General features: G+C 39.7%; 1 protein-coding gene across 2 annotated transcripts in view; it reads left to right on the forward strand.

Annotated features, from left to right (window-relative positions):
• Positions 1-13,048, forward strand: part of Cubn (cubilin) — a 209,521-nt gene that overhangs the window by 143,560 nt on the left and 52,913 nt on the right. For both annotated transcript variants that reach the window (XM_021648484.1, XM_021648485.1), the window contains exons 44-48: positions 3,522-3,696; positions 4,857-5,035; positions 6,184-6,393; positions 6,974-7,114; positions 7,788-7,969. In XM_021648484.1, coding sequence (XP_021504159.1) covers positions 3,522-3,696; positions 4,857-5,035; positions 6,184-6,393; positions 6,974-7,114; positions 7,788-7,969 — 887 coding nt within the window. The remainder of the gene's footprint in view (positions 1-3,521; positions 3,697-4,856; positions 5,036-6,183; positions 6,394-6,973; positions 7,115-7,787; positions 7,970-13,048) is intronic.

Here is a 13,048-nt window from a genome sequence, read left to right on the forward strand (position 1 = left end):
AGTTATAAGAAGCAACTAGCAGATTGCTCAAAAGAGTTGCATCTGGAGAATAAATATCTTCAATGATTTCAGTTTCTACAAACATCTACAATTGAACACAACCATAAAGTTCATGTTTTGAATAGTAGTAGATAATTTAAAAGAAAGGAGCAAGGAACTTGTAATTTTGTAATTGTAGTTCTCAGAAGGCAGAGGCGGGAATTATTCTCCTGAATGACTACCTGGTTAAGGTCAGTCTGGTCATGTAGTGAATTCCAGGCTAGCCAGGGCTGCATGAAAAGACTGTTGTCTCCAAAGCAAGCACTGTCTGTGAGGTGCATGAGGTACACATGTGCGGGGTCAGAGGATGCTCTAGAGCAGTGGTTCTCCACCTTCCCAATGCTGTAACTTTAATACAGTTTCTCATGTTGTTGTGAGCCCCACAATGTTATGACCACATAAGATTATTTTTGTTGCTATTTCATAACTGTAATTTTGCTGCTGTTATGAATCATAATGCAACTATCTGTGTTTCCTGATGGTCTTAGGCAGCTTCTGTGAAAGGGTTGTTTGACCCCCAAAGTAGTCAACCCACAAATTCATCTAGAGTATCAGTCCTCAATGTTCTCCTTGGTTTTGAGGCAGGATCTCTTGTGTTTGCCTCTGCACTGTGTACTTTCCCTGGCCACGCGTCTGGGGATTCTCATGCCTCTGCTTCCTGTTGCATTCTGGGAGCTCTGGGGTTACAAACACATGCTAATCCTTGCTACCACTTCTTGCTTTTACAAAGGTTCTAAGAATCTGAACTTCATAAGGTTTGCATAGCAAATGATTTTTACCTCCTGATTCATCTCCCCAGCCCTTAGTTTTAAGAAAAAGTATTGAGGTCACAGGTCTGCACTGAGCTTTCAGTGGGAAATTATGACTGCTTGCATACTTCTTCACTCATCTAAGTGATGAGAATGTATTTACTGATGTAGAAACATGGCTGTCATCAAAAGGGAATAAAGAAAATTTATTATGGACTCCAAATGTGAATTTCCATGACCTGAGAAAACAGAATTAGGTTATCCTCAAATATAATGTTCCTCGAATATTATGTGGTAAATTTAGGATTCTGCTGGCCTGTCTTTCAGCAACTCAGCAGTGGGCAGCTTACCAGGTACGACACACTTAAAGTTGTGTAGCAACACGTGTACACTATAAGTAATCCCTCTGGACATCACAGTGCCCTCCTCTTTGCCTTTATCTTGTTTCCTTTCTGTTCATTTTCGTTGTTTCCCAGTCTCTGTCTCTCTGTATGTCTCTATCTCTCTCTCTCTCAGGTCCCAATTCTGATATAGTCTTTTTGCTGTACCACATCCCCAATAAACCTCTTGCCCTAGATTCATTGTGTGGAGTCCTCTCGTAGTGGCACACCTTGGCCCTGGACTCTTTGAAGCTTTATCCTAAAAAACATTGTAGCAATGTCATGAAGCTTTTATAGTAACAGAACAAAAAAAAGCTGTAGATATAATTTTTATATTAATTGCAGTTTATTCACTTTGTATCCCAGCTATAGCCCTCCCCTCATTCCCTCCCAATCCCACCTTTCCTCTCCAAATCCACTGATAGGGGAGGTCCCATGCTCCTCTCCAAGTCCACTGGTAGGGGAGATCCTCCTCCCAGTCCATCTGACCCTAGCTTATCAGGTCTCATCAGGACTGGCTGCATTGTCTTCCTCTGTGGCCTGGCAAGGCTGCTCCCCCATCAGGGGGAGGTGATCAAAGAGCTAGCCAATGAGTTGATGTCAGAGACAGTCCCTGTTCCCCACTTGGAGACTGAGCTGCCATGGCCTACATCTGAACAGGGCTTCTAGGTCATCTCCATGCATGGTCCTTGATTGGTGTATCAATCTCAGAAAAGACCCCTGAGCCTAGATTTCTTGGTTATGTTGCTCTCCTTGTGGAGCTCCTGTCCTTTCCAGGCCTTACTAATTCCCCCTTCTTTCATAAGATTCCCTGCACTCTGGCCAAAGTTTGGCTATGAGCCTCAGCATCTGCTTTGATACACACTACTGGGTTGAGTCATTCAGAGACCCTCTGTGGTAGGCTTCTGTCTTGTTCCTTGTTTTTTACTTTCTTCTGATGTCTATCCTGTTTGTCTTTCTAAATGAAGATTGAACATAGAAACCGGCTGGTGGATCAATAGAATCGAATAGAAGACCCAGAAATAAACCCACACACATATGGACACCTGATCTTTAACAAAGATGCCAAAACCATACAATGGAAAAAAGATAGCATCTTCAACAAATGGTGCTGGTCTAACTGGACATCTACTTGTAGAAAATGCAAATATATGCATACTTATCACCCTGCACAAAACTAAAGTCCAAGTTGATCAAAGGCCTCAACATAAAACCAGACACACTAAACCTGTTAGAAGAAAAAGTGGGGAAGAGCCTTAAGCTCATTGGCACAGGAGACAACTTCCTGAACAACAGCAGAGGCTCTTTCAAATACATTGGTGATGTAAACAGGCAAGAGGTTTATAACAAAGCAATGGAATTGCTAGTGACCTTAGGTGCTAATGATATTCTTAGCCTGTGGGTTGGTGAAGTTAGGGATCTATTAATATATGTCAACAGGATTTATCTAATAGTCATGAAAATGGATGTTAGATCAAACACAGGTGGACATTAAATGACTATTAAGGACTCCAAAGATAGCCAAGATGATGTGGCTCAATTGTAATAATACAACTCTACAATCTTGAAGTTCTAATCAGTCATTCAGCTTTGTAGAACTTCAGCTAACATATTCATGTGAGGCTGGACACACTATGTATATAATCATCATTTTGTTAGCTTTAGTGAAAAATAAAATTTTCAATCAGAATAAATAATTTGAATGTGGGCATGGTGGTAAGTGCCTATAATCCCAGCTCATGAGAGAAGGATGTAAGAGTCTCAACAATTCAAGTCAGTAGCATAGACAGAGAGGGCTCACCCAAGACTGTCTCAGAAAACAAACAAGTGGGCCAGAAAGATGAGTCAGGGTTTAAGAATACCAGCTGCACTGGCTGCTTTTCTAGAGGACCCAGATTCAATTCCCAGCAACCATTTGGCAACTCACAACTGTCTGTAACTCTCTTTCAGAGGATCTAATGCTCTCTTCTCGCCTCAAATGTCACCAGATATGCATGTGATATGCAGACAAACATTCAGGCAAAACACCCACACACATAAGGTAAAAATAAAATAAAGTTAAAAGCAAACAAATAAGCAAATATCACCCCCTCACACACAATTTTAAAATATAACACCTTACCTAGCAAAAAGTGCAGAGTAAATAAAATGCTTTGATAGAATAAAATGGAACATATGTGTAACTCATTTTATAGGAAATTCAATTTACTTGCTTAAAAAGAACATGAAGATAATTCTGATGAAAGGAAGCTCAGAGGAAAGACACAGACAAACTGGTGGTGAACAGCAATTGTGGTAGCTGACTATGTCCTCATTCGCCAGACTACAGACTGATTTAACTCTTTCTTGACAGCCTGTGGGGGCAGGATCTACATCCATGGTGCTGACTCTGATGGATATGTGACCTCCCCCAACTACCCCGCTAATTATCCTCAGCACGCTGAATGCATTTGGATTTTAGAGGCACCTCCGGGGAAAAGCATACAGCTCCAATTTGAAGATCAATTCAATATTGAAGAAACACCCAGGTAGGTCACTTCGAATTCAATGTTCCTCCAAGCCAAAGTTAATATTATTTAGCTGTAGTGTCTGAAGAAAATTTACTTCTTCTCTGCTCGGCAGTACCTACTGCCCAGAAAAATATAGGAACAAAGAGCTAAGTTAATGCCTGGAGCTAAGTTAAAGCCCTGCCTGGCCAATACTGCCAACAGCTGAGTAGATTATGTGTACTGACACTGTCTGTCCTGACCCTCAACACATCCTCCAAGAGGCACGGAGGGTAACTGCTTGAGATTTATGTCATTTGTTCTTCCTCCCACAGGAAAAATACAATTTCAGTAATATGAGTATTCTCTTCCAGCTTCAGATTCAATGTCACAGATGATAAATGTCTGCTTAACAAATAAGAGTTTGTGTGGCATGGCGCTAGAGTCCACCAGTGCCACAAACAGGACTGAAGCAAGCACTCTACAATTTCCTGTCGTGGTTGTGTCGGGATTCTTGAAGGGTCATAACTCAGACAGCATGTATGATCATGCTAAAAACAAGGAAAACTACATAGTTTGTGAAAACAAAGCAAAATTCAAAGCTGACCCACAGACCTATGGTCTCTTTGTCATTTATCTAAAATACCCTATATTTGCATGAATACATGTCACAAGAGAGCTTCTACTCATTGATTTTTTTTTACTCCAAATATGATTTGTTTTTCCAGAAAACAGGCACGGTCTGTCTGGCTTGACCTTTTAGGAAACATTAGTGAAGACTTATTTTCCTTTATGGACACAGAGAGTGCAGCTGTGCCCCTCAATAGCCATAGCCATGGGAATTCTACGATAGGTTGATCTTTCTCATATGAAATATATTCAATTATCATATCTGACAAATTTCACTTTAGCCAAATACAGTTCATCTGAAATGACTTTTATATTTATAATATAAATACAGAACATAGAAGGTACTATTTTCCAGTGTAAAATCTGTCTTCTTCAGTCACTTGTGTAAACTTGTACTGTCATTAGACAAATGTACGACATTTGAAAACACCCTGAAGCTTAAAGAGACTCCGTCCGTGTTGTCCTATAATACTGGAATGATGATTTAGTAATGTCCTTGAAGAAAAAAATCTTCACTAACAAAATAAGTCAAATAAACTGGCTTTGTAAGTTTGATAATTTCTTTCTGCTAGCTGTTCTTCAAGTTACCTGGAATTGCGTGACGGAGCTCACTCAAATGCACCGGTGCTTTCCAAATTGTGTGGGCATTCTTTGCCTCATAGCAGGGTGTCCTCAAGAGAACTTATGTACTTGAAGTTCCAGACTAGCGGTGGTTCCAGCTACCTAGGATTCAAGGCCAAGTACTCCATAGGTAATGTTTTATTTTCAAGTAGAAAAAAGTGGTACAGGAGAACACTACAGGCTTGCCTCTACCATGCCTTTCATCTGCCTAACTTTAATAGTAGGAAGAAGACTACCGCACATAAATTCACAATGTCATTACCAATTTTAAGTTATTTCATATTATGCTAAAATGCAATTTTTATTAAAACGTTAGTGTCCTATATTTTCCTAATTTGTATATAAAATATTTTCAGTTTGAAACTTTGTTTCTTTCTCTTACCATGGAATAAGTATAGTATACTTGCACATAATAAAATTCTTTAGTGATCCAACAGCTGCACTTGGACAATGCCTTGGCACACCTTGTGGCATCCATAGAATGATCAGGCCTTCTCCTTTTGAATGTGCGATGCCAAGCCAGTTACTCAATGAAACGTACAGTATTCCCCTGGAGTTTGTTTGATTTCTTTACTTTTTTAAAAAATGACACACATATTGAAAATTCAGTCCAAGTATATAATAGCACATATTGTATATAATTTAGCTTTTAGTGGGTCTGAATACTCTCAAAACAGATATATAAATCAGCAAAAGCTCAGAAAGTCTAGTTTTAACAGTACTTAACCTATACGACTTACCTTATATCCTAAGTTAAGTTGTATATAGGTTCATCTAACTACTATCCAACTGATAAACAACAGCTGAATAGTAATTTTCAAGTCCTATTAGACTGCTTACTGCAATGCAGTGTGTATTTAATAGTTAACTTGGGTGGTGGACGTCAGCACTCACTAGCCAACCAACCGTGCTCCTTCTAGAAGAGTGTGGACAGTATTTGGAATCATCAGCAGAGGGTACTAGGCCTTATCATTCTATCATTGCTTCCTGGATGAATTTTACATACAAGTAATAGCTCTTGGGTGCTATCCCAAAAGCATGAATGTGACATTGCAGAATAGGACATTCCACAGTCATCATCCATTTACTAGGTAGGCTTGTGGTATCTTTCTCTCCATCCACAGTACATTTCAAATAATTAGGAAAACTTTAAGTAGACATTTTCAGATTTTTCAGTTTCTGTTAATATTTACTTGGCTCCTAAAAGTTTTATATTATAATGGCTTAATAAAAAAGCAATTCATAACAGGATATCATTTATGTGTGTGTGTTTTGTAGCTCCATGTGGAGGAACAGTCTCAGGAAAGAGTGGAGTCATCCAGAGCACTGGGTACCCAACCCTTCCTTATGGAAACAATTTGTTTTGTCAGTGGCATATCCAGGGCCTCCCAGGACACTATCTCACCATCCATTTTGAAGATTTTCACCTGCAGAGTTCCCCTGGTTGTACAAAAGACTATGTAGAGATCTTGGAAAACAAAACCTCTGGTCAGTAAAATACTACTTTCTTTGTGGGTGTTTCCTTCTGAATTTTTTCAACCTCTAAAGCATTTTTGCCTCTGACAAAGGCAAAAGTGTACCCAATGTCTTCAGAGAAATGTAAATTCATGGGTTCTGGGCAAAATCAGCAGCTTTCTTCTGTGATTCTAACAGATAATAAAGGCTGTTCAGAATCCAAATAGCCATTCTATCATCATCCTGGAAAGCTCACGAAAGAGCCTTGTACTGGGACGGCACCCTCCTCCTATGGAGACCCCTCAGTGCGCATGTGGTTATTGAAGGAGCCTCCTGAACATGAGGAGAGGGAGGGACAGCATATCTCCTTTTTCTAACCATGTGAGCAAGCCTTCCTCATTAGGCTGAGATTCACCCTGATTGGTTCCACTTCTTATACGTCTGCATATATTTGAATATATTGGCTGCATGCTTTCTTTAACAGTGGTTGCCATTTTCTTCATGAACAAAGAATAAGATTTGATTTTCTCTGTCCATGTAAAACAACTTAAATGAAGATTAATAGAAATAAATTACCAGAGCATACACTTAACTAATTATTTGACTCTTACAGAAAATGTTTTGGGCAGATACTGTGGAGACTCCATTCCTAGCAGTGTCGAAACTTCTAGCAATGTTGCTTCAGTCAGGTTTGTCACCGATGACTCTGTCACTGCCTCAGGATTTAGGCTGCAGTTTAAGTCCAGCAGTGAAGGTAAGTTCAGTGACCCCTTAGAAAAGGGTCTGATCTCCTATGGAGAATAGACACTATGCTAGGCACTGTTATAACAGCAATTTAAAAAAGAAAATGTGATTCTGTCTTCTTGACTCTTAAAATAAGTTGAAAGACAATGCTAATAAACAGTTACCAACTAATGAAAAGTTATCACTGGCATAAATGCCACAAAGGAAGTAACTTGTATCATGAGAGATGTGGAGAGGAGATGGAACTTTCCTGCAATGCCCACCTTGAGAAAAGTGATCCATTGCAATGCCCTAGAACTATCAAGAGCTCACGTTCCCAAATGCCCCAACAAACCTGGGTAAAATAAAGATCTTGTCTAAAAAACAAAATAATGACTTCAGCTTTCCTAGTTTTGCTTTATTTGTTTGTCTGTCATACATTCTGGGCTTTGAAAATAATTTAAATGCTGCCAGTGGATTATTTTCCATGGAAGCAAATGTTAAATATTGATAGAGGAAGGGACGGGATTCAGATATGAATACAAGTCAAGAAGTGAATACTAACGAGCACTCTTACACATATGGAAATGAAAATAAAAGGCCAATTGGCAAATAGTTTTGTCTAGTTGAGTCATTAAAAACTAATTTTAAAAGCATCCCTTATAGAAAGAGATACTTTGATTAAAAATTTTCCTGTCTTTCAGTGTGTGGTGAGAACTTACATGGCCCTGCTGGCACGTTTACTTCTCCCAACTACCCAAACCCAAATTACCATGCCTGGTTGTGCGAGTGGACAATCACTGTACAAGAAGGAAGGCGGGTCATCCTAACTTTTACCAACTTGAGGCTGAACACCCATCCATCCTGCGACAATGAGCACCTCATAGTAAGTGTTCCCTGCAGGCTGAGCACAGTGTGGCACAGTGCGTGGGATGTATTCACTCGGGAGGGGTAGTGTGAAAACACGGTCCAACTGTTGCCACCAATGCAACTGCATTTCAGACCAATTCTGAGTATTTTAGGTAGAACAAAATTATCATACACTTCCTTCAGAGACTGTCACCTTTCACTGCGTGCACAAAGGTTATAAGTTGGATAAGTTTTCAGAGCAAACCATCATGAAATATGACAGAAACCAGCAAGGCTTAAGTGAATGAGTGGTTCTACATAAGCTAGTCCTCTGCCAGAGGCACTGATGGACCCTGGGTAGAAAGCCAGGGCTGCAGGCCTGCCATGTGGACAACTTCAAATGTGAGAGACATATCCTCAGCATTCCTAGCTTCCCTACGCTGAAGAAAGCAAGTGAGACCCACGAGTATGAATAACAAATATGTTGTTGACTGGGAAGTGATTCACACACATATACATAGTTCTATGTGTGTGAATATATGTACTTATACATATGTGTGTAAATATACATATATGTACTTATCAAAATAGCTATGCATAGACTAACAGACTACCAAATTAGATTGATATAAGTATTATTTATCTACCTATCTTGCTCCCTTTAAATTTTTTAAATTTATTCTTCTCTCATATAATATATCCTGACTGCAGCCTCCCCTCCTTCTCCTCCGCCAACCCTACCTTCCCTCACCTACAGATCCACTGTTTCTTTGTTTCCCTTCAGAAAACAACAAGCCTCCCAGTGATGTCAACCAAACATGGCATAACAAGATACAGTAAAGCTAGGCACAAACTCTTATATCAAGGCTGGACGAGGCAACCCAGTAGAAGGAAAAGGGTCCTAAAAGCAAGCAAAAGAGTCAGAGATACCCCCATTCCCACAGTTAAGAATCCCACAAACATCCCAAGCTAAACAAGGTTTCTCTGCATAACCCTGGCTGTCCTGGTACTCACTCTGTAGATCAGACTAACCCAAAATTCAGAGATCCACCTGCCTCTGCCTCCTGAGTGCTGGTATTAAAGGCATGAAAAATCATTGCTGGCCTCTTCAGTGTTATCTAAGTAAATAATATTTCTAATTGCTCTAGGGAACATTCTTGATGTTTGTTTTAGAGTTGTAATTCCTATACTTTATAACCCCATCTATACACAAGAGCCATAGTTTGTGCCTTAGAAAAAGTTCAGCACCTAACATCTTATCTACCCACTGCTGCTCCATCACCCTTCACTAGGATTGTTCCATGTGTCCCAGCTGGTCTGTTTCTACCCTTGTCTTCCCGAATTCTCAGCATGGCAGCAAGGATAATGGGTTTCTAGTCTAAACAGGATCATGTTGAGGCTAGGAGTGTACCTCAGAGGTAGGAACCTTGCCTGGCACATGTAAGGAAGTCGTATCACTTTCCCTTTGAAAAATCCTGCAATGATCTCTCATCTCAGTATGATGAATCCCAAATCCTAACAAAGGCCCACCAGCCTGGCAGTACCTGCTGGTCCTTCCTCTCCCATCCCTCCACTTAACTCTACTCTACCCCTACTTTTTCTTTGCTCCTGTGGCCCAGCTCTGCTAGCCTCTCTTCATGTTCTTGATCATGCTATGAGCCTCCAGGCCTTAACTGTTGAATTTGGCCTCTATCTAGACTGTTCTTCCCAAGATAGTTGCCTGGTTATCTCTTCACTTCCCTTAGATTTCCGTTCTAGTAACCAACCCCCAACACCTCACGAAAACCCCATAGGAAGCAAACTCTACCTTCACCTGCCCCTTTCCCTGTGTTGTCACTTCACAGTATTTCATGCCAGCTCCATGAGGGCGTGCACTAGGTTTCCTTAGAGAATCCCCAGTGGTCTATACTCTTTGGGATAAGGGTTTGATGAATGAATTGTAGAAATAACATCATTAGCTTAAAAAAAAAGCTACTTTCATTTTCAATTTAGTTGTCTACCGCTCAATAGTAAATTTCAAAATAAAGCTTCCCATGGCATCCCCTCATCTCTTTATATTGCCTTTTTTAACATGGCTTTATTATGCTTTCAAATTATTGTCTCAGTTTTAATATCTGAAGTACTGAAATGTCTTTCCCAGATACTCAGTGTGGAATCGTTGTATTATGCTTATGTTTGAAAGCCAGGGAATTCTGGGTAATATTTTTGTTTCTTCCTTCTCTCCCTTTCTCCTTCCCTCTCTCCCTCCCTGCCTTTTTTTCTCTTTTCTTTTCTTTTCTTTTTCCTTGAGAGAAGGTGACAAGTAGCCCAGGCTAGCTTAGAACTCAGTTCATAGCAGAGAATGAATCTTAAATTTCTGATTCTCCAGCTCCACTTCCAGAGTACTAAGATTTCTGGTTTGCAGCACACTCCTGGCTTATATGGTTGCTCCTGGAGATTAAACCTGGGACACGTGGATTCTAAGTAAGCGTCTTGACAACTGGACTGCATCCCCACCCAAGGCTGTGAATTTTTTAAATTACACTTTATTTACATGCTTTACCGTGCATGTATGTTTACAGATGTGCACATGCTACAGCCCTCATGTGGTCCAAAGCTGTTAATTATAGAGAAACATTTTTCCTATTACTTATTGTGTGGACATATAGGCAAAGATGAAGGAGAAAATGTTTAAACACTGCCAGTATACAGTATTATGTGTTGTGTGCTTTTCGGCTCCTGCATAATTTTAGGTAGTTTTAGCCACGCAATATAAATTCCCTTAAATACTAATTTAAAATGTGTTTTTGATTAAATATGATGTCTGATTAGTGAACAATATTTTTTAAAGTTCAGAAAATAAAAGATATCTAATTTTTGTATTCAACATACCTATTACTAAAATTTTTGTGAATATGCTAACATGGTTGATTTTTTTTTTTTTTTTTAATGGTTGTGAGCCTAGCCTTGAATGGCTGAGCCAGCTCTCCAGCCCATGCTTGGGTTTTTTTTTCCCCCTTTGAAATTATGTCTATGATTCATATCATGTTAAATCTAATAATTATGAGGAATTTTGCCATCACAGTATGTACATGACCTACAGGAAAGAGAAAATAAGTCACAGTTTTATAACTCAAGTAATAAAATTGACATGGTCACAGATTGCATAGCTAGGCCTTACTTTTCTACTTCTAATCATGGAAGCCAAATGCATCTATTCTTTAGGATTCTGTCTACTTCTTGTAGCATTTACAGCACTATTTTGAGCTGATATTTCTATTCTGCATCTCTTTAGTTGGTCTTGGGTCTCATTCACCCACATCTTACTATTGACCCTGAGGAATTATGTTCCTCCCATGAAAAGTGTACATAGAGAATGCACAGTTTACATATTCTTTCAGCTTCCCTACAAGACACAGGTATCACAGCTTCCATGGTCATGGTCCTTTGGCCTTTACACCGGGACAATTATGGAAATTACATTCAGGCTAAGCCAGGTGGTACATTGTGGCCACATCCTTCTGCTTTTTCAAATAATAGTAACAACGGTTGTACTATTTTTATAGTTTATGGATGTTAGTCACTAGTTGTTTTACACATCTTCCGCCAAAGGCACACATGACTATTTTTATCACCAGTATCCTTCTGTGAATCCTTGTCCATCTGCAGCAAGCCTGATGGACGCTATTGTGTTGGGATTTCCCTGCACCATTGCAGGGAAATTGTAGCCCCTTTCTCTTCTGGAATGGCCACCTGGCTTCATGACGCTGTACATTTCCTTTCTTAGTCAATTTCCTGTTTTCAGTGAGGTACATGCTCTTGTAAATCCCTAAGGACACAGATGTAGATGATAACTTTTGAGGGCCTGTAAGATTCGTGCTGTACCTAAATCATTGAAATGCACATATTAAACTATTATACAATCATAATTTGAAGTTTCAAATTACTTCTCTGAATTTTCATATTGTTTCCTTCAGTTTCCATCTCTATTTATATTGGTCTCTGCATTTCATATTATATGTTCCCCCAGAATCTTGGTCATCGTTCATTCATTTTTAGGTAATGTGTGTAAAAGCTGATTGACAGCTCAGCGTACACACCTGAGCCTGGTAAGTAGGCTTTGTGGAAGTAACTGAGATAGAACTTGACTTGTATTTAGTGATCTGCAAATATGATGGCTTCAGATCTTTCCACTTGGAGAGGCTAAAACTCCATCACAGAATCACTTTGGGAATTCAGTTCTGTAGGAGGATGTCTGAATTCCATTTCTTTAAATCACTTTTATGCCTTGATGTTTACTTTCCCCCTCTTTACTCCAAACAAGTGTATAAATTGCCTTTTGGACACCATCTGTGTACTTAAATGCTTGTCCAAAAGAAAGGGAAAGAAAAGCTAAGATTTTCAGGTGCCATAGGAAATTTTAAGCATACTGTTGCTTGCTGAACACCACACCCAGCTGTACTGCGCTTGAAACTCCTCCAAACCCAGCAACCAATCCAATGGCTTGGCTGGAGGCGAGGAAAGTCTGCACCACACAACGTGTGGAGTCATGACACGAATGTACAATGTTGTTCTTGCTCATAGCCTCGCTTATATTCTGTCTTGACTGTCATGTGTCTGCTCCTGTCTTATGTATTCTGAGGCTTGTCGTTTCTGACTATAAAAGACATTAGGGGACAAGAGATGAGCTCAACACTTGAGTATGTATACTAACTAGGTGATTGCACATGTTCTAGTCTTTACAGTTCTATGCCACGGGAAGATGCAGAAAGAGGCAGCCAAGACCACATGGGTCAGTGCCTACAACATGTCCCATCCACCCTGTGTTGGTGATAAGCTTTTTTGATTCTGAGAACCCATTACCCATTCCTGTTCATAGTACCATGAAATATGTATTGTCTTTTGTTGCATTGTTTTGTGGTTTGATATTTGAATGGATCCAAATTCAAATAGTCCCAGTTCTTGGAATTTAAACAAACTACAAATCTTTGTACTCTACTGTCTGCATTTGGAAAATGGAATCCTAAAACAAGCCAGAGAGAGAGAGAGAGGCATGGTAATGATCAGATAAAAAGAAATCTGTGTAGGCAATTAGTAGAGTCTGGCTTTGAATCTGCACATTTTCTCTGGTTCCATA

The sequence above is a fragment of the Meriones unguiculatus genome, chromosome 19, assembly GCF_030254825.1.
Source record: "Meriones unguiculatus strain TT.TT164.6M chromosome 19, Bangor_MerUng_6.1, whole genome shotgun sequence".
In the NCBI taxonomy this organism is placed as follows: domain Eukaryota; kingdom Metazoa; phylum Chordata; class Mammalia; order Rodentia; family Muridae; genus Meriones; species Meriones unguiculatus.